Genomic DNA, 27,609 nt, shown 5'->3' with positions numbered 1-27,609 from the left:
GTGTTCGGATCACAAAGAAGAACATTTGTTAGACGCAGATCAAATGAAAAGATGCTGGAGGAGTGTTTGATGCCATCTGTCAAGCATGGTGGAGGCAATGTGATGGTCTGGGGGTGCTTTGGTGGTGGTAAAGTGGGAGATTTGTACAGGGTAAAAGGGAGCTTGAAGAAGGAAGGCTATCACTCCATTTTGCAACGCCATGCCATAATCTGTGGACGGCGCTTGATTGGAGCCAATTTCCTCCTACAACAGGACAATGACCCAAAGCACAGCTCCAAACTATGCAATAACTATTTAGGGAAGAAGCAGTCAGCTGGTATTCTGTCTATAATGGAGTGGCCAGCACAGTCACCGGATCTCAACCCTATTGAGCTGTTGTGGGAGCAGCTTGACCGTATGGTACGTAAGAAGTGCCCATCAAGCCAATCCAACTTGTGGGAGGTGCTTCAGGAAGCATGGGGTGAAATCTCTTCAGATTACCTCAACAAATTGACAACTAGAATACCAAAGGTCTGCAAGGTTGTAATTGCTGCAAATGGAGGATTATTTGACGAAAGCAAAGTTTGAAGGACACAATTATTTCAATTTAAAATCATTATTTCTAACCTTGTTAATGACTACATTTCCTATTCATTTGGCTATATTTCCTATTCAAACTCATTTCATGTATATTTTCATGGAAAACAAGGACATTTCTAAGTGACACCAAACTTTTGAACGGTAGTGTACATTTAAAAAAATGCCTAAAAACCCTGTTTTCGCTTTGTCATTATGGAGAATTGCGTGTAGATTGATGAGGAAAAACATTAATTTAATCAATTTTAGAATAAGGCTGTAACGTAACAAAATGTGGAAAAAGTCAAGGGGTCTGAATACTTAAGGATGTACAGTTTAGCTAACAATACTTCATGGAAATACACAATATATAGTAAGGATGTACAGTTTAACTAACAATACTTCATGGAAATACACATTCATATATAGTAAGGATGTACAGTTTGGCTAACAATACTTCATGGAAATACACATTCATATATAGTAAGGATGTACAGTTTGGCTAACAACACTTCATAGAAATACACACTAAGTCAGGGGTGTCAAACATCCGGCACGTGGGGTGCCCTCCGGACCACATTGAAGACCAAAAGCGGCCCCTGTGGCAAAATTAGTTTGACCACCAAGTATTCCAGGATGCACAGCTTGCTAACATCACATAAGACTCATACGACTTGTATTCATGAATCATTAACATTCCTTTTCTTAAAATTGGTAAATGAAAAAACAACATTAGCATAGAAAATGTGATAAATACATCTAATAGAAAGCCATGAAGAGACTGCATCTTTAGACCACATTCAACAGAAATTGGATGTATACGGAACAAAAATATAAACGCAACATTTTCCAAATGCACAAAAAGCTTATTTCTCTCTAATTTCGTGCACAAATTTGTTTACATCTCTGCTAGTGAGCATTTCTCCTTTGCCAAGATAATCCATCCACCTGGAAGGTGTGGCAAATTAAGAAGAACAGCATAATCATTACACAGGTGCACTTTGTGCTGGGGACAATAAAAGGCAACTCTAAAATGTGCAGTTTTATCACACAACACAATGCCACAGATGTCTCAAGTTGAGGGAGCGTGCAATTGGCATGCTGACTGCAGGAATATCCAACAGAGCTGTTGCCAGAGAATTGAACGTTCATTTCTCTACCATAAGCCGCCTCCAACATCGTTTTAGAGAATTTGTCAGTACATCCAACAGGTCTCACAACCGCAGACCACGTGTAACCACGCCAGCCCAGGACCTGCACAAATGGCTTCTTCACCTGTGGGATCGTCTGAGGAGTACACTCTATATATACAAAAGTATGTGGACACCCCTTAGAATTAGTGGATTCGGCTATTTCAGCCACACCGTTGCTGATAGGTGTATAACAAAATCGAGCACACAGCCATGCAATCGCCATAGACAAACATTGGCAGTAGAACGACCTTACTGAAGAGCTCAGTGATTTTCAACGTGGCACCGTCATAGGATGCCACCTTTCCAACTAGTCAATTCGTCAAAGTTCTGCCCTGCTAGAGCTGCCCCGGTCAACTCTAAGTGCTGTTATTGTTAATTGGAAACGTCTAGGCTCAACAACGGCTCAGCCGCGAAGTGGTAGGCCACACAAGCTCACAGAACGGGACAGCCAAGTGTTGAAGCGCGTAAAAATCGTCTGTCCTCGGTTGCAAGAGCTGGTCGTCGGGAGCTTCATGAAATAGATTTGCATGGCCGAGCAGCCGCACGCAAGCCTAAGTTCACAATGTGCAATGCCAAGCGTCGGCTGGAGAGGTGTAAAGCTTGCCGCCATTGGACTTTGGCGCAGTGGAAACGCTCCGGAGTGATGAATCACACTTCACCATCTGGCAGTCCAATGGATGAATCTGGGTTTGGTGAATGCCAGGAGAAGGCTACCTGCCCAAATGCATAGTGCCGACTGTAAAGTTTGGTGGAGGACGAATAATGGTCAGGGGCTGTTTTTCATGGTTCAGGCTAGGCCCCTTAGTTCCAGTGAAGGGAAATCTTAACGATACAGCATACAATTACATTCTAGACGATTCTGTGCTTCCAACTTTGCGGCAACATTTTTGGGAAGGCCCTTTCCTGTTTCAGCAAGACAATGTACCCGTGCACAAAGAGGTCCATACAGAAATGGTTTGTTGAGATCGGTGTGGAAGAACTTGACTGGCCTGCACAGAGCCCTGACATCAACCCCATCGAACACATTTGGGATGAATTGGAACGCCGACTGCGAGCCAGGCCTAATCGCCCAACATCAGTGCCCGACCTCACTAATGCTCGTGGCTGAATGGAAGCAAGTCCCCGCAGCAATGTTCCAACATCTAGTGGAAAGCCTTCCCAGAAGAGTGGAGGCTGTTATAGCAGCAAAGGGGGGACCAACTCCATATTAATGCCCATGATTTTGGAATGAGATGTTCGACGAGCGGGTGTCGACATACTTTTGGTCATGTAGTGTATTTCTGTCTGTAATAAAGCCCTTTTGTAGGAAAAAACGTATTCTGATTGGCTGGGCCTGGCTCGGCAGTGGGTGGACCTGGCGCCCAAGTGGGTGGGCCTATGCCCTCCCAGGCCCACTCATGGCTGCGCCCCTGCCAAATCATGTGAAATCCACAGATTAGGGCATAATGAATTCATTTCAATTAACTGATTTCCTTCTATGAACTGTAACTTGTTGCATGTTGCATTTATTTTTGTTCAGTATAGTGATGTATCTGATGAGAAACAAATAGCCTTTGACATGTTAGCTGATTATTCAACAGGAAACAACATCTAGTCTAACCACTCATCACTGTTCTGAGGATATTCTGTCTACCTGTATTAACAGATTCTCTCTACCTGTATTAACAGATTCTCTCTACCTGTATTAACAGATTCTCTCTACCTGTATTAACAGATTCTCTCTACCTGTATTAACAGCTTCTCTCCACCTGTATTAACAGCTTCTCTCTCTACCAGTATTAACAGCTTCTCTCTACCAGTATTAACAGCTTCTCTCTACCTGTATTAACAGCTTCTCTCTACCTGTATTAACAGCTTCTCTCTACCTGTATTAACAGCTTCTCTACCTGTATTTACAGATTCTCTCTACGTTTATTAACAGCTTCTCTAACTGTATTCCTCTATCTGTATTAACAGCTTCTCTCTACCTGTATTAACAGCTTCTCTCTACCTGTATTAACAGCTTCTCTCTACCCCTAACAGCTTCTCTCTACCCCTAACAGCTTCTCTTTACCCCTAACAGCGTCTCTCTACCCCTAACAGCTTCTCTCTACCTGTATTAACAGCTTCTCTCTACCCCTAACAGCTTATCTCTACCCCTAACAGCTTCTCTTTACCCCTAACAGCGTCTCTCTACCCCTAACAGCGTCTCTCTACCACTAACAGCTTCTCTCTACCTGTATTAACAGCTTCTCTCTACCTGTATTAACAGCTTCTCTCTACCTGTATTAACAGCTTCTCTCTACCTCTATTACCAGCTTCTCTCTACCTGTATTCCTCTCCCTGTATTAACAGCTTCTCTACCTGTATTAACAGCTTCTCTCTACCTGTATTAACAGCTTCTCTCTACCTGTATTAACAGCTTATCTCTACCTCTATTAACAGCTTCTCTCTACCTGTATTCCTCTCTACCTGTATTCCTCTACCTGTATTAACAGCTTCTCTCTACCTGTATTAACAGCTTCTCTCTACCTGTATAACCCTCTACCTGTATTAACAGCTTCTCTCTACCTCTATTAACAGCTTCTCTCTACCTCTATTAACAGCTTCTCTCTACCCATGTTCCTCCCTACCTGTATTAACAGCTTCTCTCTATCTGTATACCCCTCTACCTGTATTAACAGCTTCTCTCTACCTGTATTAACAGCTTATCTCTACCTGTATTAACAGCTTCTCTCTACCTGTATTAACAGCTTCTCTCTACCTGTATTAACAGATTCTCTCTACCTGTATTAACAGCTTCTCTAACTGTATTCCTCTCTATCTGTATTAACAGCTTCTCTCTACCTGTGTTAACAGCTTCTCTACCTGTATTCCACTCTACCTGTATTAACAGCTTCTCTCTACCTGTATTAACAGCTTCTCTCTACCTGTATTAACAGCTTCTCTCTACCCGTAACAGCTTCTCTCTACCCCTAACAGCTTCTCTCTACCCCTAACAGCTTCTCTCTACCCCTAACAGCTTCTCTCTACCTGTATTAACAGTTTCTCTCTACCTCTATTACCAGCTTCTCTCTACCTGTATTCCTCTCTACCTGTATTCCTCTCTACCTGTATTAACAGCTTCTCTCTACCTGTATTAACAGCTTTTCTCTACCTCTATTAACAGCTTCTCTCTACCTGTATTAACAGCTTATCTCTACCTGTATTAACAGCTTCTCTCTACCTGTATTAACAGCTTCTCTCTACCTGTATTAACAGCTTCTCTCTACCTGTATTCCTCTCTACCTGTATTCCTCTACCTGTATTAACAGCTTCTCTCTACCTGTATTAACAGCTTCTCTCTACCTGTATTAACAGCTTCTCTCTACCTGTATTAACAAACTCTCTCTACCTGTATTAACAAACTCTCTCTACCTGTATTAACAGCTTCTCTCTACCCCTAACAGCTTCTCTCTACCCCTAACAGCTTCTCTCTACCTGTATTAACAGTTTCTCTCTACCTCTATTAACAGCTTCTCTCTACCTGTATTCCTCTCTACCTGTATTCCTCTCTACCTGTATTAACAGCTTCTCTCTACCTGTATTAACAGCTTTTCTCTACCTCTATTAACAGCTTCTCTCTACCTCTATTAACAGCTTATCTCTACCTGTATTCCTCTCTACCTGTATTAACAGCTTCTCTCTACCTGTATTAACAGCTTCTCTCTACCTGTATTAACAGCTTCTCTCTAACTGTATTAACAAACTCTACCTGTATTAACAGATTCTCTCTACCTGTATTAACAAACTCTCTCTACTTGTATCAACAGCTTCTCTCAACCTGTATCCCTCTCTACCAGTATTAACAGCTTCTCTCTACCTGTATTAACAGCTTCTCTCTACCTGTATTCCCCTCTACCTGTTTTAACAGCTTCAATCTACCTGTATTAACAAACTCTCTCTACATGTATTAACAGCTTCTCTCTACCTGTTTAACAGCTTCTCTCTACCTGTATTCCCCTTTACCTGTATAACAGCTTCTCTCTACCTGTATTAACAGACTCATTACTATTCATTGGTGGTTTGAGAGCCACTGAAGCACAACAGGTACTCACATTAAAATAGCCAATTGTGTGTGTGTTCTGACTGTGTGTGTGTGTGTGTGTTCTGACTGTGTGTGTGTGTTCTGACTGTGTGTGTGTGTGTTCTGACTGTGTGTGTGTGTGTTCTGACTGTGTGTGTGTGTGTGTGTTCTGACTGTGTGTGTGTGTGTTCTGACTGTGTGTGTGTGTGTTCTGACTGTGTGTGTGTGTGTTCTGACTGTGTGTGTGTGTGTGCAGGTCATACCGTGCTGATTGGCTGGCATGGCTGGGTGTGTTGACGATGGTAGGCTCGGGGGAGGGGCTCCGCGGAGGGGGTGGAGGGCTCTCGGGCTCCTCTGATTCGTCGAGAGGTTCCTCCTTGATGTGTACTGGCGGGAGGGCGGGACCTGGGCAGGCGGAGCCAACGGAGGCTGTGAGCGGCATGGAGAAGGAGGAGGAGGAGGAAGAGGAAGGAGGCTGGAGGCCTGGAGGTAGAGAGGAGGAGGGGGGAGGGCAGCCAGCGGAGGAGAGGGGCAGGATGGGAGCGAAGGGGTGAGGAGGGAACGGGGGCTGTTGGGGTGTGTTGGAGTGGGAAGATGGTGATGGTCCGGAGATGGGTAGCGGAGGAGGAGGGGGAGGAGGGTGGTGCTGGGTGCCTCTCTCTCTCTCTGAAGGGGGGAGGTTCTGGGACTGGGTGAGGACAGGGGGCTGGGCCGATGGAGGCTGGAGCTGCTGGCCTGGGCCCTGGGGCATGAGCTGGAGGGGAGGAGGGTGGGCAGGGGGAGGGTGGTGGGTGGACAGGGAGGAGAGGGGCTTGAGGGCGGGCGGAGGGGGCAGGTTGGAGGGCATCTGGGGGAAGGGCGGCGCCGAGAGGTGTTTGTGGGACTGGGGGTCACGGTTGGGCATGTGGGGGATGGGGGTGGTGGGAGGGGGCTTGATGTGAGACATCGACATGGAGGGGGCGAGGGGTAGGAGCTGCTCGCGGGGCGGCTGATTGGACGATCCACCCTGGGTTGACGATTGGCTGGGGGGCGTGTGGGCCCTGTGGGGCGGCTGCTGCAATTGGCCGAGAGGCTGTGGGGAGGGCGGGACCTGAGACTGGGGGCCCAATGGGAAGCCTTGAGGGGGCAAGGAGTGGGGGTGGGGCAGGTGGGAGGGGCCAGCCTGAAGTGGGTGGGGCATGGATGATGGGTGGGGGAGAGGGCCGTGGAGTGCGCTCGGTAGCGACTGGGTGGAGCCTGGCAGTCCTGGGGGTGGAGCCTGAGAAATCCCCTGCAGCGGCGAATGAGGCGAGGGGGAGGGCCGCCTCTGGGGGTGGAGGGACACCCCTGATTGGATGAGAGAGAGGGGGCCGGCCTGTTGGGGCATGGGAGGCGGTAGAGGCAGTGGAAGAGAAGGGGGGGCTGAGGAGGGAGAGGAGACCTGGGGGACCAGTGAGGAGGCTGAGGAGGGAGAGGAGACCTGGGGGACCAGTGAGGAGGCTGAGGAGGGAGAGGAGACCTGGGGGACCAGTGAAGGGGCTGAGGAGGATGTCGGAGGTAAAGGAGGGGTGGTGGAGCGAACACTGGAGGTCCCTGGCTGACAGGGCTGGATAACCGGAGGGTGGTGTCCCTGTCCCTCCCTCTCCCTCTCCCTCTCCCGTCTCTGCAGTAGGAGCAGCTGTTGCTGGGCGGAGGAGTCCGAGTCGCTCTCCCCGTCTCGGGGGCTGGGGATGGACGGCGAGGAGCTGCGGTTGTCCTGGTCAATGTCTTTAGCGTCACTGCTACACTCCTCGTTGACGCTACGCCCGTCGGAGCTCTCGCCCTCGCCCTCCGACGGCGAGTCGGACCGACCCAGCTCCTGTGGAACAGAGAATGGAAGAGAGAAGAGAGCCGTGAATTCCATACCGCAATGGTTGTGGTATACAAATCTCATTACACTTGGGGGGCTAATTATTACACAAAAGGCTTGGTATTACCACTATAATAACAGATCTAGGACCGGTCTTATTCATGATGATCTAAAAGGCTAAACTGATCCTGGATCAGCAGTCCTACTCTGAGGCTTTGTCATTTCCATACAGACACGATTCCTCAACCCACAACACTAGCTACCCAACAGAAACTCTGGTATGAGCCGTGGTCGCTAAGTCACCTGGGTCTTGGACTTTTTGGCGATTGTCCTGTTGTCTGTGTCCTCGTTGTCTGAGGCTCCGCCCTTCTCTCTCTGGCGTTTGGCACACTTCATTGGAGACTCCTCCTTGATCTTCTGATGAAAATCAATCAATCAATACATCCGTCAATCATATCAAACTATTACTGTCATTTCCAATCAGGCTTTCGTACATATTCACCTGGTAGAGAGTCTAATGAGAGGGAGTGGCTTAGGACTTAAAGACTTAAACACTCATGAGCAAGCCTGTGAGTGATCCTTTGTGTGATCCTGTGTGTGATCAATCAAATAAGCTCTGAAAAAGATCTGATGTGATCGGTCAAAAGATCAATCAGTGGAAAAAATAACCAAATTGTTATTTATGTGTAAACACAGCCTCTGTGTGTGTGTGTGTGTGTGTGTGTGTGTGTCTGTGTGTGTGTGTGTGTGTGTGTGTGTGTGTGTGTGTCTGTGTGTCTGTGTGTGTGTGTCTGTGTGTGTGTCTGTGTGTGTGTGTCTGTGTGTGTGTGTGTGTGTGTGTCTGTGTGTGTCTGTGTGTGTCTGTGTGTGTCTGTGGTGTGTGTGTGTCTGTGTGTGTGTGTGTGTGTGTGTGTGTGTGTCTGTGTGTGTCTGTGTGTGTTGTGTCTTGTGTGTCTGTGTGTGTGTCTGTGTGTCTGTGTGTGTGTCTGTGTGTGTGTGTGTCTGTGTGTGTGTGTCTGTGTGTGTGTCTGTGTGTGTCTGTGTGTGTCTGTGTGTCTGTGTGTGTGTGTGTGTGTCTGTGTGTGTGTGTGTGTGTGTGTGTGTGTGTGTGTGTGTGTGTGTGTGTGTGTGTGTGTGTGTGTGTGTGTGTACTCTACCTTGCTGGGTTTCTTCATGGGGTCTGTCTTGCTGTCAGTGCTGTCTGTGGAGGGGGAGGTACGGCCACTAGACCGGAGGTCCTCATTGGTTGGAGACGCTCGTCCATCAGGGCTGGCTGTCTGCTTCTTACGGCCACTACGGAGCGTCGACATCTACACAGACGGAGACGGAGACGGAGACGGAGACGGAGATAAGCTAGGTTTGCATCCAACTGGCGACATATTTTAAAACCCGCATAAAGAAAATATGCAAATATTCCCACCAGTGGTGTTTCCACCAAATTGACTTTTTGCAGATACAAATCAGTGATGACATAGTGCACACAATGTAACTTTTTTTTTTCTCATACTTTAATCTCTTCAGTTTTCATGTACCGAATAAAAATCAAAAGTTTCCATCGCATTTTCAACTCTACCGATAGTTTTGTCACCAAAACTGTTCCGTTAAATAGCAAATGTGCCTACTCTGGCATTGGCACGTGCGCTCTGACAACAGCTGGTAGGCTGTGAGGGTAGGCTGTGAGGGCAGGCTGTGAGGGTAGGCTGTGAGGGTAGGCTGTGAGGGTAGGCTGTGAGGGCAGGCTGTGAGGGCAGGCTGTGAGGGTAGGCTGTGAGGGCAGGCTGTGAGGGTAGGCTGTGAGGGTAGGCTGTGAGGGCAGGCTGTGAGGGCAGGCTGTGAGGGCAGGCTGTGAGGGTAGGCTGTGAGGGCAGGCTGTGAGGGCAGGCTGTGAGGGTAGGCTGTGAGGGTAGGCTGTGAGGGTAGGCTGTGAGGGCAGGCTGTGAGGGCAGGCTGTGAGGGCAGGCTGTGAGGGCAGGCTGTGAGGGCAGGCTGTGAGGGTAGGCTGTGAGGGTAGGCTGTGAGGGCAGGCTGTGAGGGCAGGCTGTGAGGGTAGGCTGTGAGGGCAGGCTGTGAGGGCAGGCTGTGAGGGCAGGCTGTGAGGGCAGGCTGTGAGGGCAGGCTGTGAGGGCAGGCTGTGAGGGTAGGCTGTGAGGGCAGGCTGTGAGGGTAGGCTGTGAGGGTAGGCTGTGAGGGTAGGCTGTGAGGGCAGGCTGTGAGGGTAGGCTGTGAGGGTAGGCTGTGAGGGTAGGCTGTGAGGGTAGGCTGTGAGGGCAGGCTGTGAGGGCAGGCTGTGAGGGCAGGCTGTGAGGGCAGGCTGTGAGGGCAGGCTGTGAGGGTAGGCTGTGAGGGCAGGCTGTGAGGGCAGGCTGTGAGGGTAGGCTGTGAGGGCAGGCTGTGAGGGTAGGCTGTGAGGGTAGGCTGTGAGGGTAGGCTGTGAGGGCAGGCTGTGAGGGCAGGCTGTGAGGGCAGGCTGTGAGGGTAGGCTGTGAGGGCAGGCTGTGAGGGTAGGCTGTGAGGGTAGGCTGTGAGGGTAGGCTGTGAGGGCAGGCTGTGAGGGCAGGCTGTGAGGGTAGGCTGTGAGGGCAGGCTGTGAGGGCAGGCTGTGAGGGCAGGCTGTGAGGGTAGGCTGTGAGGGCAGGCTGTGAGGGTAGGCTGTGAGGGTAGGCTGTGAGGGTAGGCTGTGAGGGCAGGCTGTGAGGGCAGGCTGTGAGGGCAGGCTGTGAGGGCAGGCTGTGAGGGTAGGCTGTGAGGGTAGGCTGTGAGGGCAGGCTGTGAGGGTAGGCTGTGAGGGTAGGCTGTGAGGGCAGGCTGTGAGGGTAGGCTGTGAGGGCAGGCTGTGAGGGCAGGCTGTGAGGGTAGGCTGTGAGGGCAGGCTGTGAGGGCAGGCTGTGAGGGCAGGCTGTGAGGGCAGGCTGTGAGGGCAGGCTGTGAGGGTAGGCTGTGAGGGTAGGCTGTGAGGGCAGGCTGTGAGGGCAGGCTGTGAGGGTAGGCTGTGAGGGCAGGCTGTGAGGGCAGGCTGTGAGGGCAGGCTGTGAGGGCAGGCTGTGAGGGTAGGCTGTGAGGGTAGGCTGTGAGGGCAGGCTGTGAGGGCAGGCTGTGAGGGCAGGCTGTGAGGGCAGGCTAGTCTACATGATGAGATTGTTATGGATAAGAGCAAGAATATATGCATTTTGTCAAACGGCAGTCAAGCATCGATCATCATGTCACCAGAATAAGACCGTCGATATTTATTAGAAAGGAGCATCAAAATCACTGCCCTTTCACCACCCTGTGAAGTTCATCATAAGTTATTTCATCTGTAGCCTAATAAAACTGTTTGCTATCGAGACGAGTCGTAGTGGGAGGACCACACAACATATCGCGTGACTCCAAGTTTACTACGATATGATGGTTATTATATCAATATTTGCGCATAAAGGCGTTTCCACCGCCATTTCACGCATTATACATTTTACCGACACAAAAAGATCCCACCATGTCGACCAATCAAATTATCTGTCGGCATTTATAACATTTTACCGAGACTTCCTGTTTCCATCACAGCTGTTGTGATTTTTTTTATACAGTATGACTTTCCTCCCATAAAAACTGGATGGAAACGTGGTTATAGACAGAGAAAGACAGAGAAAGAGAAAGAAGGAGACAGAGACACCAAGAAAGAAGAGAAAGAGAGAGAAGACAGACAGAGAGAGAAGACAGACAGAGAGAGAAGACAGACAGAGAGAAGACAGACAGACAGACAGACAGAGAGAGAGAGAGAGAGAGAGAGAGAGAGAGAGAGAGAGAGAGAGAGAGAGAGAGAGAGAGAGAGAGAGAAAGCGAGAGAGAGAAAGAGAGAGAAAGAGAGAGAAAGAGAGAGAGAGAGCGAGAGAGAGAAAGAGAGTCGTACCGATCCTCTGTTGCGTCTGGTCTTCATGCTATGCTTCCCGCTGAGTCCATCCTCATCCTCTTTCACAGGTTTGAACATAAACGGGGGCGGGTCCACTGGCTTCTCGATGGGGGGCAGCTCGCCGTACTTCTTAAAGTGGATACGACAGTCTGTACACAACAAGATGTTCTCTCTGCCACCGTGGTGCCAGTCCTTAGAGGCTGAGAGAGAGACGGCAGAGACAGGGAGATAGAGGACTTATACACATCGCTAGACAGGGAGATAGAGGACTCATACACATCGCTAGACAGGGAGATAGAGGACTCATACACATCACTAGACAGGGAGATAGAGGACTCATACACATCACTAGACAGGGAGATAGAGGACTCATACACATCACTAGACAGGGAGATAGAGGACTCATACACATCACTAGACAGGGAGATAGAGGACTCATACACATCACTAGACAGGGAGATAGAGGACTCATACACATCACTAGACAGGGAGATAGAGGACTCATACACATCACTAGACAGGGAGATATAGGACTCATACACATCACTAGACAGGGAGATATAGGACTCATACACATCACTAGACAGGGAGATAGAGGACTCATACACATCACTAGACAGGGAGATAGAGGACTCATACACATCACTAGACAGGGAGATAGAGGACTCATACACATCACTAGACAGGGAGATAGAGGACTCATACACATCACTAGACAGGGAGATAGAGGACTCATACACATCACTAGACAGGGAGATAGAGGACTCATACACATCACTAGACAGGGAGATAGAGGACTCATACACATCACTAGACAGGGAGATAGAGGACTCATACACATCACTAGACAGGGAGATAGAGGACTCATACACATCACTAGACAGGGAGATAGAGGACTCATACACATCACTAGACAGGGAGATAGAGGACTCATACACATCACTAGACAGGATGTGGTCTGCTACAGATTGTCTCAGTAGACATTTAGTCTAATGAGAGAGACAAGTCATTTAGTGGTGAGACACAGCTCTCAGTCACAGACAGGATCTTGCTTTAATATGGATAGTCCCCTACAGAAAGCCTGTAGATGCTCAGTCTATCAGCAAACAATCCTTAATTCTGATTTGTGTCTAATATAACTAATATATAATATTAATAATATATATGCCATTTAGCAGATGCTTTTATAAAAAGTGACACGCAGTCATAACTCTATTGATGTACAGACGAGCAACAATGAGAGAAGACATGTTCTCATTAAATCCTATTGAATCACGAGAGGCCAACTACTAGTGACATAAGACGAACCGATATACTGACAGTGGCTGGGCAGAACAAAACCAGTTCCACTGTCATAGACAGACAGACCAGAGGTAGTGGCAGGTGACGTTAAGCATCAGACAGAGGTTGGCAGGGAAGGGAGACGCAGCTGTGCTAGGGGAGGCCAGCGATAACGAGCTGCGGGCTATAACAAAGGTGGAGAGATTGACAGCTGGGCAGAGAGGATGCCAGCTCTAAGTTGATGTAACCAGACAGGTGGGACTTAAACTGATCACATTCCATGAGGACTGTCACGCCAGGTCGCTGTGATGGTGTGTGTGTGTGTGTGTGTGTGTGTGTGTGTGTATTGTGTGTGTATATAACAGAGAGAATGGTACTTACTGGTGGTGAAACAGTGTCGGCAGGCGTAACCCTTCAGTTCCTGCTCACTGTCTTCACTGTCGAAGTCATCTTCACTGGCTGAGCTTAGGTCCACTGGAGGAGAGCAGAACACACATTCTCAATAAAAAAAAAAAACGAGTTACCTGCAAAAGCACTGTTAGGAAAAAACTAACTCCAACTAGCTTTAATAATACAACGCTGTCACAGTACCAGTGGTAAGTAACGATTTGTTCCAAGTCAGTTTATTATTACAAAAGGTTGATCACTCCAGCACAGTAATACAAAACTTTATAAATTGTGTTGTAAGCAAAAATACTCATTCAGATCCATCCCATTTACATTTACATTTACGTCATTTAGCAGACGCTCTTATCAAGAGCGACTTACAGTTAGTGCACACATTTTTTATATATTTTTATACTGGCTCCCCCGTGGGAATCGAACCCACAACCCTGGCGTTGCAAACGCCATGCTCTAACAACTGAGCTACCTCCCTGCCGGCCATTCCCTCCCCTACCCTAGACGACGCTGGGCCAATTGTGCGCCGCCCCATTGGTCTCCCGGTTGCGGCCGGCTACGACAGAGCCTGGATTCGAACCAGGATCTCTAGTGGCACAGCTAGCACTGCGATGCAGTGCCTTAGACCACTGCGCCACTCGAGATCCCACAATAAAGTATTTTTCTTCTTCCGCTTACAGAACTCTGAGGAGGGTGGTCTAGATGGGATGTTGACGGGGGTGGAGGCGGTACGGGTTAGGGTTAGGATACTACTTACAGAACTCAGAGGAGGGTGGTCTAGATGGGATGTTGACGGGGGTGGAGGCGGTACGGGTTAGGGTTAGGACACTACTTACAGAACTCAGAGGAGGGTGGTCTAGATGGGATGTTGACGGGGGTGGAGGCAGTACGGGTTAGGGTTAGGACACTACTTACAGAACTCTGAGGAGGGTGGTCTAGATGGGATGTTGACGGGGGTGGAGGCGGTGCGCGTCTTGATGCGTCGGAACACAGGCTGGCGCCGGTGTCTACGGTGGGCTCGGGACGACGCTGCCTCAGGAGTCTTCTTCCAGTAGTAGTAGAATGTTATCAACTCACCCTGCAAGGCAGACATGGGAGAATGAGACCACCTGATATGTTCACCTGTAGGTACCAGTAGAAAGAAAAAAACACAGACCAACATTCACAAGGAGTCTCCAATTCCCTGTGTTGTTAACCGAAGACTAATTACTAAGCAAGTAAAGAGGGGATAGATCAGTTTCATAAATGAATCAGTTAACCGAACAAACATTTTATTCACCAGAATATCCTTGGTAAAATATATATTTTTCACCAAGTTGTTAACCATTGCAAGGGAAACTTTTTGATTTCAAACCATGTAAATAATTCAATATTATCATAAACTACAACAGCCAGCGCTTCACATACTAGAGGAGAGGCCATGGAGTGGACTGAGACCATGACTCCAGGTCACTGAGACCATGACTCCATGCCAGGTTTAGCTAGCAGCCAGATGTGTTTGTGCTGCTGCTGTGGTAACGTCTGTCTGTCTGTCCAACCCAGGATTAAGCAGGGAGGCTGGGAGGGCGCGAGGCAAGGCTGGCTGGCTGGCTGAATGCTGGGCTATTAGGAGCAGTGCTGCCGAGGCTGCCTGGGTGGCAGGCGGCTCAATGGGAACAAAAGAACATGTCAGGGAGAGCTTTGCTGCTACAAATAGGGAGTGAAATGGTTCCTCGCCCAGCCGCTGGAGGAGTCAATTGAACTCTAATCAAACATTCAGCGCCCGGGCTGTGTTTGTGTGTGTATTATTCTCAGTGTGTGTGTGTCTGTGGAACGCGTGTGTTGATGTTAGCGCTGCCGGAGAGCGAGTGAAAGAGGGATAAACCCGTTGCACAAAAGGGCCAGACGTCAATCAAAACATTAACACATGCTCTTTGCTGATGGATGCTGCTTGGACACACATTAACTAGCGCTTCGGCTGATGGAGGCTGCTTGGACACATTAACTAGCGCTCCGGCTGATGAAGGCTGCATGGACACACATTAACTAGCTCTCCGGCTGATGGAGGCTGCCTGGTCACATTAACTAGCGCTAAGGCTGATGGAGGCTGCCTGGACACACATTAACTAGCTCTTCGGCTGATGAAGGCTGCCTGGTCACATTAACTAGCGCTAAGGCTGATGGAGGCTGCTTGGACACACATTAACTAGCGCTTCGGCTGATGGAGGCTGCCTGGTCACATTAACTAGCGCTCCGGCTGATGGAGGCTGCTTGGACACACATTAACTAGCGCTAAGGCTGATGGAGGCTGCTTGGACACACATTAACTAGCGCTCCGACTGATGGAGGCTGCTTGGACACACATTAACTAGCGCTCCGGCTGATGGAGGCTGCTTGGACACACATTAACTAGCGCTTCGGCTGATGGAGGCTGCCTGGTCACATTAACTAGCGCTCCGGCTGATGGAGGCTGCTTGGACACACATTAACTAGCGCTAAGGCTGATGGAGGCTGCTTGGACACACATTAACTAGCGCTCCGACTGATGGAGGCTGCTTGGACACACATTAACTAGCGCTAAGGCTGATGGAGGCTGCTTGGACACACATTAACTAGCGCTCCGGCTGATGGAGGCTGCTTGGACACACATTAACTAGCGCTAAGGCTAATGGAGGCTGCTTGGACACACATTAACTAGCGCTCCGGCCTCACACTCTAAATCAAGTTTTCCCAACTGGTGATTTTATTTGGCAACCCCAAATTTTACGATCCGGCACGCTGACCATCTGCTCACGAAAGAAAATCTGCCCGCGGCTGAAACTAGTGGATGATCCCTGCTGTGGATAATACACCATGGTCTGAACCTGTGAGTGGAGCGTGCTCAATTTGTCTGGAGCGCAGAGCAAGTTTCCGAAAAGCTGGAGCGCCAGCCTTCTCGTCCGCTTAAATTTCACTCCAGTACCGCTCCAGTAGCTCTCACTTCACCAGCTCAGGGCCCGGCCCAGCATGCACTTCTAGTCTACTTGTGTGCTGCTAATAGCCCCTTGCTTTAGCTACTGTCATGGAGTTCGCTAAACATCGTCATAAAGAAACTGATAAAAACACACAGCTGCTAAATCAAGGTGACAAAGATGATGAGGACCAAGAGCACGAGAGGGAGTGCGGTGATGTAGCTCCCGAGTGGCGCAGTGGTCTAAGGCACTGCATCACAGTGCTAACTGTGCCACTAGAGATCCTGGTTCGAATCCAGGCTCTGTCGCAGCCGGCCGCGACCGGGAGACCCATGGGGCGGCGCACAATTGGCCCAGCGTCGTCCAGGGTAGGGGAGGGAATGGCCGGCAGGGATGTAGCTCAGTTGATAGAGCATGGCGTTTGCAACGCCAGGGTTGTGGGTTCGATTCCCACGGGGGGCCAGTATAAAAAAAAAAAATGTATTCACTAACTGTAAGTTGCTCTGGATAAGAGCGTCTGCTAAATTACTTAAATGTAGTGTCCACAACTAAAGAATCATTGTGGAATCTGAAAAGACATATTCCGAAAGAATGATGTGTAGTACGTGCACAGGCTACCAGAAAATAACAAGGTGGTTAGCTAGCTAAGTGTGTCATTGTAGCAAAGTATTTATAAACAAAAAATAAGATCTCTTAAAAGTTTCATTCATTTTCGTTCTATTATCTGTACAATTTTAGCCCGATAGGCCTGGCATATTACCTATTTCAAGGAGCTTTCCGTTTTGATAGGAATATTTTGCCTAAACCTTTAGGCCTGCCTACCTGTAGAAAAAAAAAAAAAAACATACATCCCTACCCAGCCTAGCAACAGTGGCCCGAAGGGTGTTTAGCATCCCCATTGGCTCTGCAAGTGCGGAGAGGGTATTCTCTGCTGTTGGCCTTCTCTCCAGGCACCATCGCATGAGCCTGAAGCCACAGACTCTGGACAAACTCGTGTTTCTAAAAATGAATTCAAAAAAGCACTGAGCCAAATAAGGCATTTTTCATTTCATATATTTTTTTTTTTTACAATTCTAAGTAAGTCACAGCCTATATCCGCAATTTATAGACTATAATGACGTAATACAACAAAATGTTGTTTAATTGCTGAGCCTTAATGTTCCTGGCAGCCTAGTGTGTCGCAAATGTTTCACAATTTATTTATTTGTAGGCTATAGCCTTGAAATAATAAGCTAATGATGTGTTCTCAGTCAACTTACCTGGGAAATTAGCGCCGATTCATTTTTGTTCTTTCTTAGGCTCCCTGTCTGGCTTCTGACCAATTTAGAGTGTTTATATGCTGTTTAATACATGTAGCCTATTTGAAGAAGTGAACGCTTCTTACAGTAACCTTTTCATGTTGTTCATTACAATACTTTTCATTCAAATCGTATGGTTTGGTTTCAATACTTCAAAATCAAAATGGTAGGTCCAGGTAGTCACAAAAATAGATGGGTGTTGGTTAAATTGTGATTTTAACGAATTTGTAGCGAATTTGTAGCGTCAGTTTTTTCCCCCTGTTAGCGAGGAGCGATTTTTAACAGAGCGTTGGAAAGGACGTGGTGCAACGCTCCGTGAGTGAAATTTCCGACATACTCGGACCGGTGCAGTGGGCCATTATACAGTTTCCTGTGGGATTGTAGTCTTGAGCTTTCTCTCCCCCACCCTGAAACCCCAACTCTCTCTCCCCCACGCTGAACCCCCAGCTCTCGTTTGGGGGGGGGGTAGATCAGCATTAATATTGCAGATAAATTGTAACTTCCATCAATGTAATTGTCTGTATCACTTCCAATCCCCCATATGTTTTCTTCCCTCGCAAAAATATACACTACCGTTCAAAAGTTTGGGGTCACTTAAACATTTTCTTGTTTTGGAAAGAAAAGCCATTTCTTTGTCCATTAAAATAACATAAAATTAATCAGACAGACAGTGTAGATATTGTTAATGTTCTAAATAGCTATTGTAGCGGGAAACGGCTGATTTTTTATGGAATATCTACATAGGCGTACAGAGGCCCATTATCAGCAACCATCAGTCCTGTGTTCCAATGGCACGTTGTGTTTGCTAATCCAATTTGATCATTTTAAAAGGCTAATTGATCATTAGAAAACCTTTTTGCAATTATGTTAGCACAGCTGAAAACTGTTGTGCTGATTAAAGAAGCAATAAAACCAGCCTTCTTGAGACTAGTTGAGTATCTGGAGCATCAACAATTGTGGGTTCGATTATAGGCTCAAAATGGCCAGAAACAAAGAACCTTTCTTCAGAAACTCGTCAGTCTATTATTGTTCTGAGAAATTAAGGCTATTCCATGTGAGAAATTGCCAAGAAACTGAAGATTTCGTACAACGCTGTGTGCTACTCCCTTCACAGAACAGCGCAAACTGGCTCTAACCAGAATAGAAAGAGGAGTGGGAGGCCCCGGAGCACAACTGAGCAAGAGGACAAATAGAGGACAAATAAATTAATTAGTGTCTAGTTTGAGAAACAGGCGCCTCACAGGTCCTCAACTGGCAGCTTCATTAAATAGTACCTGCAAAACATGATCAATTAGCCTTTTAAAATTATAAACTTGGATTAGCAAACACAACGTGCCATTGGAACACAGGACTGATGGTTGCTGATAATGGGCCTCTGTACGCCTATGTAGATATTGGTCGCAGTTGTAAATGAGAACTTGTTCTCAACTGGCCTACCTGGTTAAATAAAGGTGAAATAAAATCAAATAAAAAATCAGCCGTTTCCAGCTACAATAGCCATTTACAACATTAACAATGTCTACACTGTATTTATGATCAATTTGATGTTATTTCAATAGAAATTGCTTTTCTTTCGAAAACAAGGACATTTCTAAGTGACCCCAAACTTTTGAACAAAAGTTTTAGAGCACCTAATCATTCAAAGGTTTTTCTTTATTTTTACTATTTTCTACATTGTAGAATAATAGTGAAGACATCAAAACGATGAAATAACACATATGGAATCATGTAGGAACCAAAAAAGTGTTAAACAAATCAAAATATACTTTATATTTGAGAATCTTCAAATAGCCACCCTTCGCCTTGATGACAGCTTTGCGCACAATTCTCTCAACCAGCTTCATGAGGTAGTCACCTGGAATGCATTTCAATTAACAGGTCTGCCTTGTTAAAAGTTAATTTGTGGAATTTCTTTGGTTCTTAATGCGTTTGAGCCAAACAGTTATTTCCCTCATTAAAATGCAAATCAATTTATAACATTTTTGACATGTGTTTTTCTGGATTTATTTGTTGTTATTCTGTCTCTCACTGTTCAAATAAACCTACCATTAAAATTATAGACTGATCATTTCTTTGTCAGTGGGCAAATGTACAAAATCAGCAGGGGATCAAATACTTTTTCCCCTCACTGTATGTACATGTGGGTAGAGTTAAAGTGACTATGCATAAATAACTAACAGAGTAGCAGCAGCGTAAAAAGATGGGGTTGGGGTGGGGGGGCAGTGCAAATAGTCCGGGTAGCCATGATTAGCTGTTCAGGAGTCTTATGGCTTGGGGGTAGAAGCTGTTGAGAAGCCTTTTGGACCTAGACCTGGCGCTCCAGGTACCGCTTGCCGTGCGGTAGCAGAGAGAACAGTCTATGACTAGGGTGGCTGGAGTCTTTGACAATTTTGAGGGCCTTCCTCTGACACCGCCTGTTATAGAGGTCCTGGATGGCAGGAAGCTTGACCCCAGTGATGTACTGGGCCGTACGCACTACCCTCTGTAGTGCCTTGCGGTCGGAGGCCGAGCAGTTGCCATACCAGGCGGTGATGCAACCAGTCAGGATACCTCTCGATGGTGCAGCTGTAGAACCTTTTGAGGATCTGAGGACCCATGCCAAATCTTTTCAGTCTCCTGAGGGGGAATAGGCTTTGTCGTGCCCTCTTCATGACTGTCTTGGTGTGCTTGGACCATGATAGTTCGTTGGTGATGTGGACACCAAGGAACTTGAAGCTCTCAACCTGTTCCACTACAGCGTCGTCGATGAGAATGGGGACGTGCTCAGTCCTCTTTTTTTTCCCTGTTGTCCACAATCATCTCCTTTGTCTTGGTCACGTTGAGGGAGAGGTTGTTATCCTGGCACCACATGGCTAGGTCTCTGACCTCCTCCCTATAGGCTGTCTCATCGTTGTCGGTGATCAGGCCTACCACTGTTGTGTCGTCTGCAAACTTAATGATGGTGTTGGAGTCGTGCCTGGCCATGCAGTCATGGGTGAACAGGGAGTACAGGAGGGGACTGAGCACGCACCCCTGAGGGGCACCCGTGTTGAGGATCAGCGTGGCAGATGTGTTGTTACCTACCCTTACCACCTGGGGGTGGCCCGTCAGGAAGTCCAGGATCGAGTTGCAGAGGGAGGTGTTTAGTCCCAGGATCCTTAGCTTAGTGATCGCTTAGTGATGAGCTTTGAGGGCACTATGGTGTTGAACGCTGAGCTGTCGTCAATGAATAGCATTCTCACGTAGGTGTTCCTCTTGTCCAGGTGGGAAAGGGCAGTGTGAAGTGCAATAGAAATTGCATCATCTGTGGATCTGTTGGGGGATTTCTGGAATAATGGCGTTGATGTGAGCCATGACCAGCCTTTCAAAGCACTTCATGGCTACAGACGTCAGTGCTACGGGTCGGTAGTCATTTAGGCAGGTTATCTTAGAGTCCTTGGGCACGGGGACTATGGTGGTCTGCTTGAAACATGTTGATATTACAGACTCAGTCAGGGATATGTTGAAAATGTCAGTGAAGACACTTGCCAGTTGGTCAGCACATGCTCGGAGTACACGTCCTGGTAATCCATCTGGCCCTGCGGCCTTGTGAATGTTGACCTGCTTAAAAGTCTTACTCACATCGGCTACAGAGAGCGTGATCACATAGTCACCCGGAACAGCTGGTGCTCTCATGCATGCTTCAGTGTTGCTTGCCTCGAAGCAAGCATAGAAATGGTTTAGCTCGTCTGTTAGGCTTGTGTCACTGGGCAGCTCGCGGCTGTGCTTCCCTTTGTAGTCTATAATAGTTTTCAAGCCCTGCCACATCCGACGAGCGTCAGAGCCGGTGTAGTACAATTCAATCTTAGTCCTGTATTGACTCTTTGCCTGTTTGATGGTTCGTCGGAGGGCATAGCGGGATTTCTTATAAGCGTCCGGGTTAGAGTCCCGCTCCTTGAAAGCGGCAGCTCTACCCTTTAGCTCAGTGCGGATGTTGCCTGTAATCCATGGCTTCTGGTTGGGGTATGTAAGTATGGTCACTGTGGGGACGACGTCATCGATGCACTTATTGATGAAGCCAGTGACTGATGTGGTGTACTCCTCAATGCTATCTGAAGAATCCCGGAACATGTTCCAGTCTGTGCTAGCAAAACAGTCCTGTAGCTTAGCATCTCCGTCATCTGACCACTTTTTTATTAACCGAGTCACTGGTGCTTCCTGCTTTAGTTTTTGCTTATAAGCAGGAATCAGGAGGATAGAGTTATGGTCAGATTTGCCAAATGGAGGGCGAGGGAGAGCTTTGTATGCTTCTCTGTGTGTGGAGTAAAGGTGGTCTAGAGTTTTTGGTTGCACATTTAACATGCTGGTAGAAATGAGGTAGAACGGATTTAAGTTTCCCTGCATTAAAGTCCCCGGCCACTAGGAGTGCTACCTCTGGATGAGCGTTTTCCTGTTCACTTATGGCCTTATGCAGCTCATTGAGTGCAATCTTAATGCCAGTATTGGTTTGTGGTGGTAAATAGACAGCTATGAAAAATATAGATGAAAACTCTCTTGGTAAATAGTGTGGTCTACAGCTTATCATAAGATACTCTACACCTCAGGCGAGCAAAACCTCGAGACATCCTTAGTATTTGATTTTGTGCACCAGCTGTTGTTTACAAATATACATAGACCGCCACCCCTTGTCTTACCGGAGTCAGCCGTTCTATCCTGCCGATGTAGCGAATATCCCGTCAGCTGTATGTTGTCCATGTCGTCGTTCAGAAACATAACATATTACAGTTTTTAATGTCCCGTTGGTAGGATAACCGTAATATTAGGTCATCTAATTTATTTTCAAATGATTGAACATTGGCTAATAGGATGATGGAAGAGGCAGTTTACTCGCTCGCCATCGGATCCTTACAAGGCACCCCGACCTACGTCCACGATATCTCCGTCTCTTTCTCCTGCGAATGACGGGGATTTGGGCCTTGTCGGGTGTCTGTAGGATATCCTTCACGTCCAACTCGTTGGAAAAAAAATCTCTGTCCAATACGAGGTGAGTAATCGCTGTCCTGATATCCAGAAGCTCTATTTGGTTATAAGAGACGATGGCAGAAACATTATGTACAGAATAAATTACAAATAACGTGAAAAAACACACAATAGTGCAATTGGTTAGAGGGCTGTAAAACGGCAGCCATCTTCTCCGGCGCCACACCTCCAGGCTGTGTATGGGCTATTTTACCAAGAAGGAGAGTGATGGAGTGCTGCATCAGATGACCTGGCCTCCACAATCCCCCGACCTCAACCAAGTTGAGATGGTTTGGGATGAGTCGGAACGCAGAGTGAAGGAAAAGCAGCCAACAAGTGCTCAGCATATGTGGGAACTCCCTTCAAGAGTTTTGGAAAAGCATTCCAGTGAAGCTGGTTGAGAGAATGCCAGGAGTGTGCAAAGCTGTCCTCAAGGCAAAGGGTGGCTATTTGAAGAATCTCAAATATAAAATATATTTTGATTTGTTGAACACTTTTTTTGGTTACTACATGATTCCATATATGTTTTTTCATAGTTTTGATGGCTTCACTATTATTCCACAATGTAGAAAATAGTAAAAATAAAGAAAAACCCTCAAATGAGTAGGTGTTCTAAAACATTTGACCGGTAGTGTACATATATACACATATCCTTTTAAAACATATATTTCCCTTTATTACTTTCCAACCCCACCACCCTTTCCCTAATTGGAGTACACTAGTGAACAACAATGCTTAGGCCTCTACTTCCAGCTTATACATACTATATACATTTTATGGACACAGGCAATTTTACAATAATTATATTTTGTTTGTTTTTACTCCTGAACTTCCTCTACCCTCAACCTCTCCGATCATTTTCATGATATCCATCCGGTTTGCTTCTATATGCCATATCTTTCTAACTGTGCTCTTTCACAAAAGCTCTCAACCTATAACCTATATACTTATTATGGACACAGTATGCTTTACATTAGTTATCATGTTGTTATTAGTTGTTGTTAGTTATTAGTCCCATCCTTCAGCTCCATTCAACACCTCCCATCTATCTCTTAACACCATCCATATTGGATTTCTATTTGCCATATACTATTAAACTGTACTGTGATGTTTCACAAAAGTTCTGAACCTTTCTATTCTCATTGTTTCTACAGATTGTACATTGAAAATAAACATTTTTGCTAAAAGTATTATTATATTATTGATCGATTGACTATGACTTTTCAGATCACCCAGTAATGCTATCTACAAGGTTAGCTCCGGGTAAATATTGCAATCCTTTAGCCATTCCTGGACCTGTGTCCAAAAACAAGCTACAAATGGACAGTACCAAAATAAATGACCTAATGATTCTGTCTCTTCGCAGCAAAATCTGCAGAGCTGGGAAGATTGTATCCCCCATATAAATAACATTCTATTGGTAGCAAGAATTTTGTATACAAATTTAAATAGAAAAATTATAAGTTTTGAATCCGGCGTCGTTTTGCGTATCAGTTCATAAACACTATGCCATGGAATCGGTACGTCAAAAATCTCTTCCCAACACTCTCTCGTTAGTAGTTCACCACTACTGCATTAAATGTAAGTAATGAAACTGACAGGATGGTGATTAGAGCGGTTATCTCCATCGTAAAAAAAAAGATAACTACCACACACAATATTATATTTTTATTGTTTTGCCATTTCGGTTAGAGACCTTTTTACAAGACGTATTATTCCCCTGTAATCTTCACAACCCCAGAGGAGATCTGTTTTCCATCTAAAAAAGGGTCTGATCAGCACTCCACAGTGTTAATGCCTATTGATTGATTTGCTCCTGTCCATTGGTGGTGCTACTTGACATAAATTATCGTAGAAGCTTTTTCAGCAAACTAACAGTGTCTGCCTCCATCTCTCTACCCAGGCCGGCTGGTGAGGGCAGGGTAGGGAACAGTGTCTGGCTGAGGGTAAGCATGCAGGAGAGACTTCCTGATGTGAAATCTAATTGAACTGTGTAGATCAGACGTGTCAAGCGGCAGGTCCTAGAGCAGGCGGTGTGCTGTATGTGTTGTCTGCTCTGTGATTAATGACTGTTCTCAGCAGCAGCCCTCTACACCCCCCCCCACCCCGGCAGCTTGACAACCCAACCCACGGCCTCCACTACAACCCAACACACAGATAAAGGTTGCTGTGGCCCTAAATCACTTACAGTACGTCCCACACCATCATATTATCCAGGAATAAATGGAAAAAAAAAAACTAAGTTGAGGAAGTTGTGAAAAAGGAACAAACAGGATGAACAGATGAGTGGAAGACAGAGGAAATGTTCCAAAAGGGTTTGGCTGTTGATCACTTTTTACGATAATAACTAAAACGTTTTAGAGCCGCAAGGAAATGAGATTGTAATAAAAACCTCGCCACTGCCTCGCTTGTGTAGTAAATGGATTCCATCAGCATCATATCAGAGTCCAACATAAACAGAGGAAGGAGGTAGTGCTCGCGCTCTGTCGTAGGGAAACATTTCATGCAGTGAAGCATGGCTAGATGAAGGAGGAGTGTGTCTCTGTTCATTCCTGTGGTTGTGAGGGGACTCATGCGGTGAATTAGTGTCAAACAGACAGATTGACAGACAGTTTAAATAGCTCCACCAACCTGCTCGTCTGTCAACTAAAGTTTCTCTGAAGCCATGCAACGATATCTTAGACTGATCTTGTTCTTTTACCAGACATAAATGTCATCATGGCATTCGCTTCAGGATATGACGGTTGGTTTTTTGACTAATTTATGCTGCGTCCCTTAATTTCTAATGATGAAAAAAACAGAACGTAACATTTATTTCACAAAAAAAGGATACTTCACACCAAATAAAATGTATAGATGCCAGTGAACTATTGTTTTTGCAATGATATACTAAAATATGAAATACTGAGATTTTTGTCCAGAGTGCTAGCTACACGAGACTAGCTCAAAGCTCTCAGAACATGATAGAGACAACATGAGCTTGGTACTATAAGGCCTTTTAGAATGCTGCCTGCTTCCATCTGCAGGAGATTTGTGTTCTGTTGGATTATCCTCCGACAAGGAAACGGCTTTCCTCATATCACCAAGTCTGCTATGACCTCACTCTGTCCCCCCCCCCCTAACAGTCTCACTGCTATGACTCCCTCTCTCTGCTTCCCCCCCTAACAGTCTCACTGGTATGACTCCCTCTCTCTGCTTCCCTAACAGTCTCACTGGTATGACTCCCTCTCTCTGCTTCCCTCCCTAACAGTCTCACTGCTATGACTCCCTCTCTCTGCTTCCCTAACAGTCTCACTGCTATGACTCCCTCTCTCTGCTTCCCTAACAGTCTCACTGCTATGACTCCCTCTCTCTGCTTCCCTCCCTAACAGTCTCACTGATATGACTCCCTCTCTCTGCTTCCCTCCCTAACAGTCTCACTGATATGACTTTCTCTCTCTGCTTCTCTAACAGTCTCACTGCTATGACTCCCTCTCTCTGCTTCCCTAACAGTCTCACTGGTATGACTCCCTCTCTCTGCTTCCCTCCCTAACAGTCTCACTGATATGACTCCCTCTCTCTGCTTCTCCCCATAACAGTCTCACTGCTATGACTCCCTCTCTCTGCTTCCCTCCCTAACAGTCTCACTGGTATGACTCCCTCTCTCTGCTTCCCTAACAGTCTCACTGGTATGACTCCCTCTCTCTGCTTCCCTCCCTAACAGTCTCACTACTATGACTCCCTCTCTCTGCTTCCCTAACAGTCTCACTGCTATGACTCCCTCTCTCTGCTTCCCTACCCAACAGTCTCACTGCTATGACTCCCTCTCTCTGCTTCCCTCCCTAACAGTCTCACTGCTATGACTCCCTCTCTCTGCTTCCCTCCCTAACAGTCTCACTGCTATGACTCCCTCTCTCTGCTTCCCTCCCTAACAGTCTCACTGCTTTGACTCCCTCTCTCTGCTTCCCTCCCTAACAGTCTCACTGCTATGACTCCCTCTCTCTGCTTCCCTAACAGTCTCACTGCTATGACTCCCTCTCTCTGCTTCCCTCCCTAACAGTCTCACTGCTATGACTCCCTCTCTCTGCTTCCCTAACAGTCTCACTGCTATGACTCCCTCTCTCTGCTTCCCTACCTAACAGTCTCACTGCTATGACTCCCTCTCTCTGCTTCCCTACCTAACAGTCTCACTGCTATGACTCCCTCTCTCTGCTTCCCTTCCTAACAGTCTCACTGATATGACTCCCTCTCTCTGCTTCCCTAACAGTCTCACTGCTATGACTCCCTCTCTCTGATTCCCTAACAGTCTCACTGCTATGACTCCCTCTCTCTGCTTCCCTACCTAACAGTCTCACTGCTATGACTCCCTCTCTCTGCTTCCCTACCTAACAGTCTCACTGCTATGACTCCCTCTCTCTGCTTCCCTCCCTAACAGTCTCACTGATATGACTCCCTCTCTCTGCTTCCCTAACAGTCTCACTGCTATGACTCCCTCTCTCTGCTTCTCCCCATAAGTCTCACTGGTATGACTCCCTCTCTCTGCTTCCCTCCCTCACAGTATCACTGCTACTGTCACTTTAAATGCTACATTACATGTTACGGTTATCTCCCTCCAGCTTGTGAGAGAGAGGGTGCAATGTCAAAGTGGAAATTTTTTTGAACATACAGTAACGGTCAAGAGTTTGGAATCATGTAATAACCAAAAAAGTGTTAAATCAAACTATTAGTAGCCACCCTTTGCCTTGATGACAGCTTTGCACACTCTTGACATTCTCTCAACCAGCTTCATGAGGTAGTCACATAGAATGCATTTCAATTAACAGGTCTGCCTTGTTAAAAGTTAATTTGTGGAATTTATCTTCTTCTTAATGAGTTTGAGCCAATCAGTTGTGTTGTGACAAGGTATGGGTGGTATACAGAAGATAGTCCTATTTGGTAAAAGACCAAGTCCATATTATGGCAAGAACAGCTCAAATAAGCAAAGAGAAATGACAGTCCATCATTACTTTAAGACATGAAGGTAAGTCAATCCGGAAAATGTCAAGAACTTTGAAAGTTTCTTCATGTGCAGTCACAAAAACCATCAAGCGCTATGATGAAACTGGCTCTCATGAGGACCGCCACAGGAATGGAAGACCTAGAGTTACTTCTGCTGCAGAGGATAAGTTCATTAGAGTTACCAGCCTCAGAAATTGCAGCCCAAATAAATGCTTCACAGAGTTCAAGTAACAGACATCT

General features: G+C 46.7%; 1 protein-coding gene across 7 annotated transcripts in view; it reads right to left on the bottom strand.

Moving 5' to 3' along the window:
- LOC121546156 (arginine-glutamic acid dipeptide repeats protein-like) overlaps positions 1–27,609 on the bottom strand; it is a 339,630-nt gene that overhangs the window by 8,926 nt on the left and 303,095 nt on the right. For 5 of the 7 annotated variants that reach the window (XM_045209565.1, XM_045209566.1, XM_045209564.1 and 2 more), the window contains 6 exons: positions 14,103–14,265; positions 13,170–13,262; positions 11,508–11,707; positions 8,779–8,931; positions 7,925–8,038; positions 6,057–7,630 (listed from right to left, as the gene is read on the bottom strand). In XM_045209565.1, coding sequence (XP_045065500.1) covers positions 6,057–7,630; positions 7,925–8,038; positions 8,779–8,931; positions 11,508–11,707; positions 13,170–13,262; positions 14,103–14,265 — 2,297 coding nt within the window. Of the gene's footprint in view, positions 1–6,056; positions 7,631–7,924; positions 8,039–8,778; positions 8,932–11,507; positions 11,708–13,169; positions 13,263–13,865; positions 13,991–14,102; positions 14,266–27,609 lie in introns of those variants that run through there. The other 2 variants (XM_045209567.1, XM_045209569.1) reach the window with 2 other exon arrangements.

This window comes from Coregonus clupeaformis, chromosome 30 (genome assembly GCF_020615455.1).
Source record: "Coregonus clupeaformis isolate EN_2021a chromosome 30, ASM2061545v1, whole genome shotgun sequence".
Taxonomy (NCBI): Eukaryota; Metazoa; Chordata; class Actinopteri; order Salmoniformes; family Salmonidae; genus Coregonus; species Coregonus clupeaformis.
This window is presented reverse-complemented; position numbering and strand designations above follow the sequence as displayed.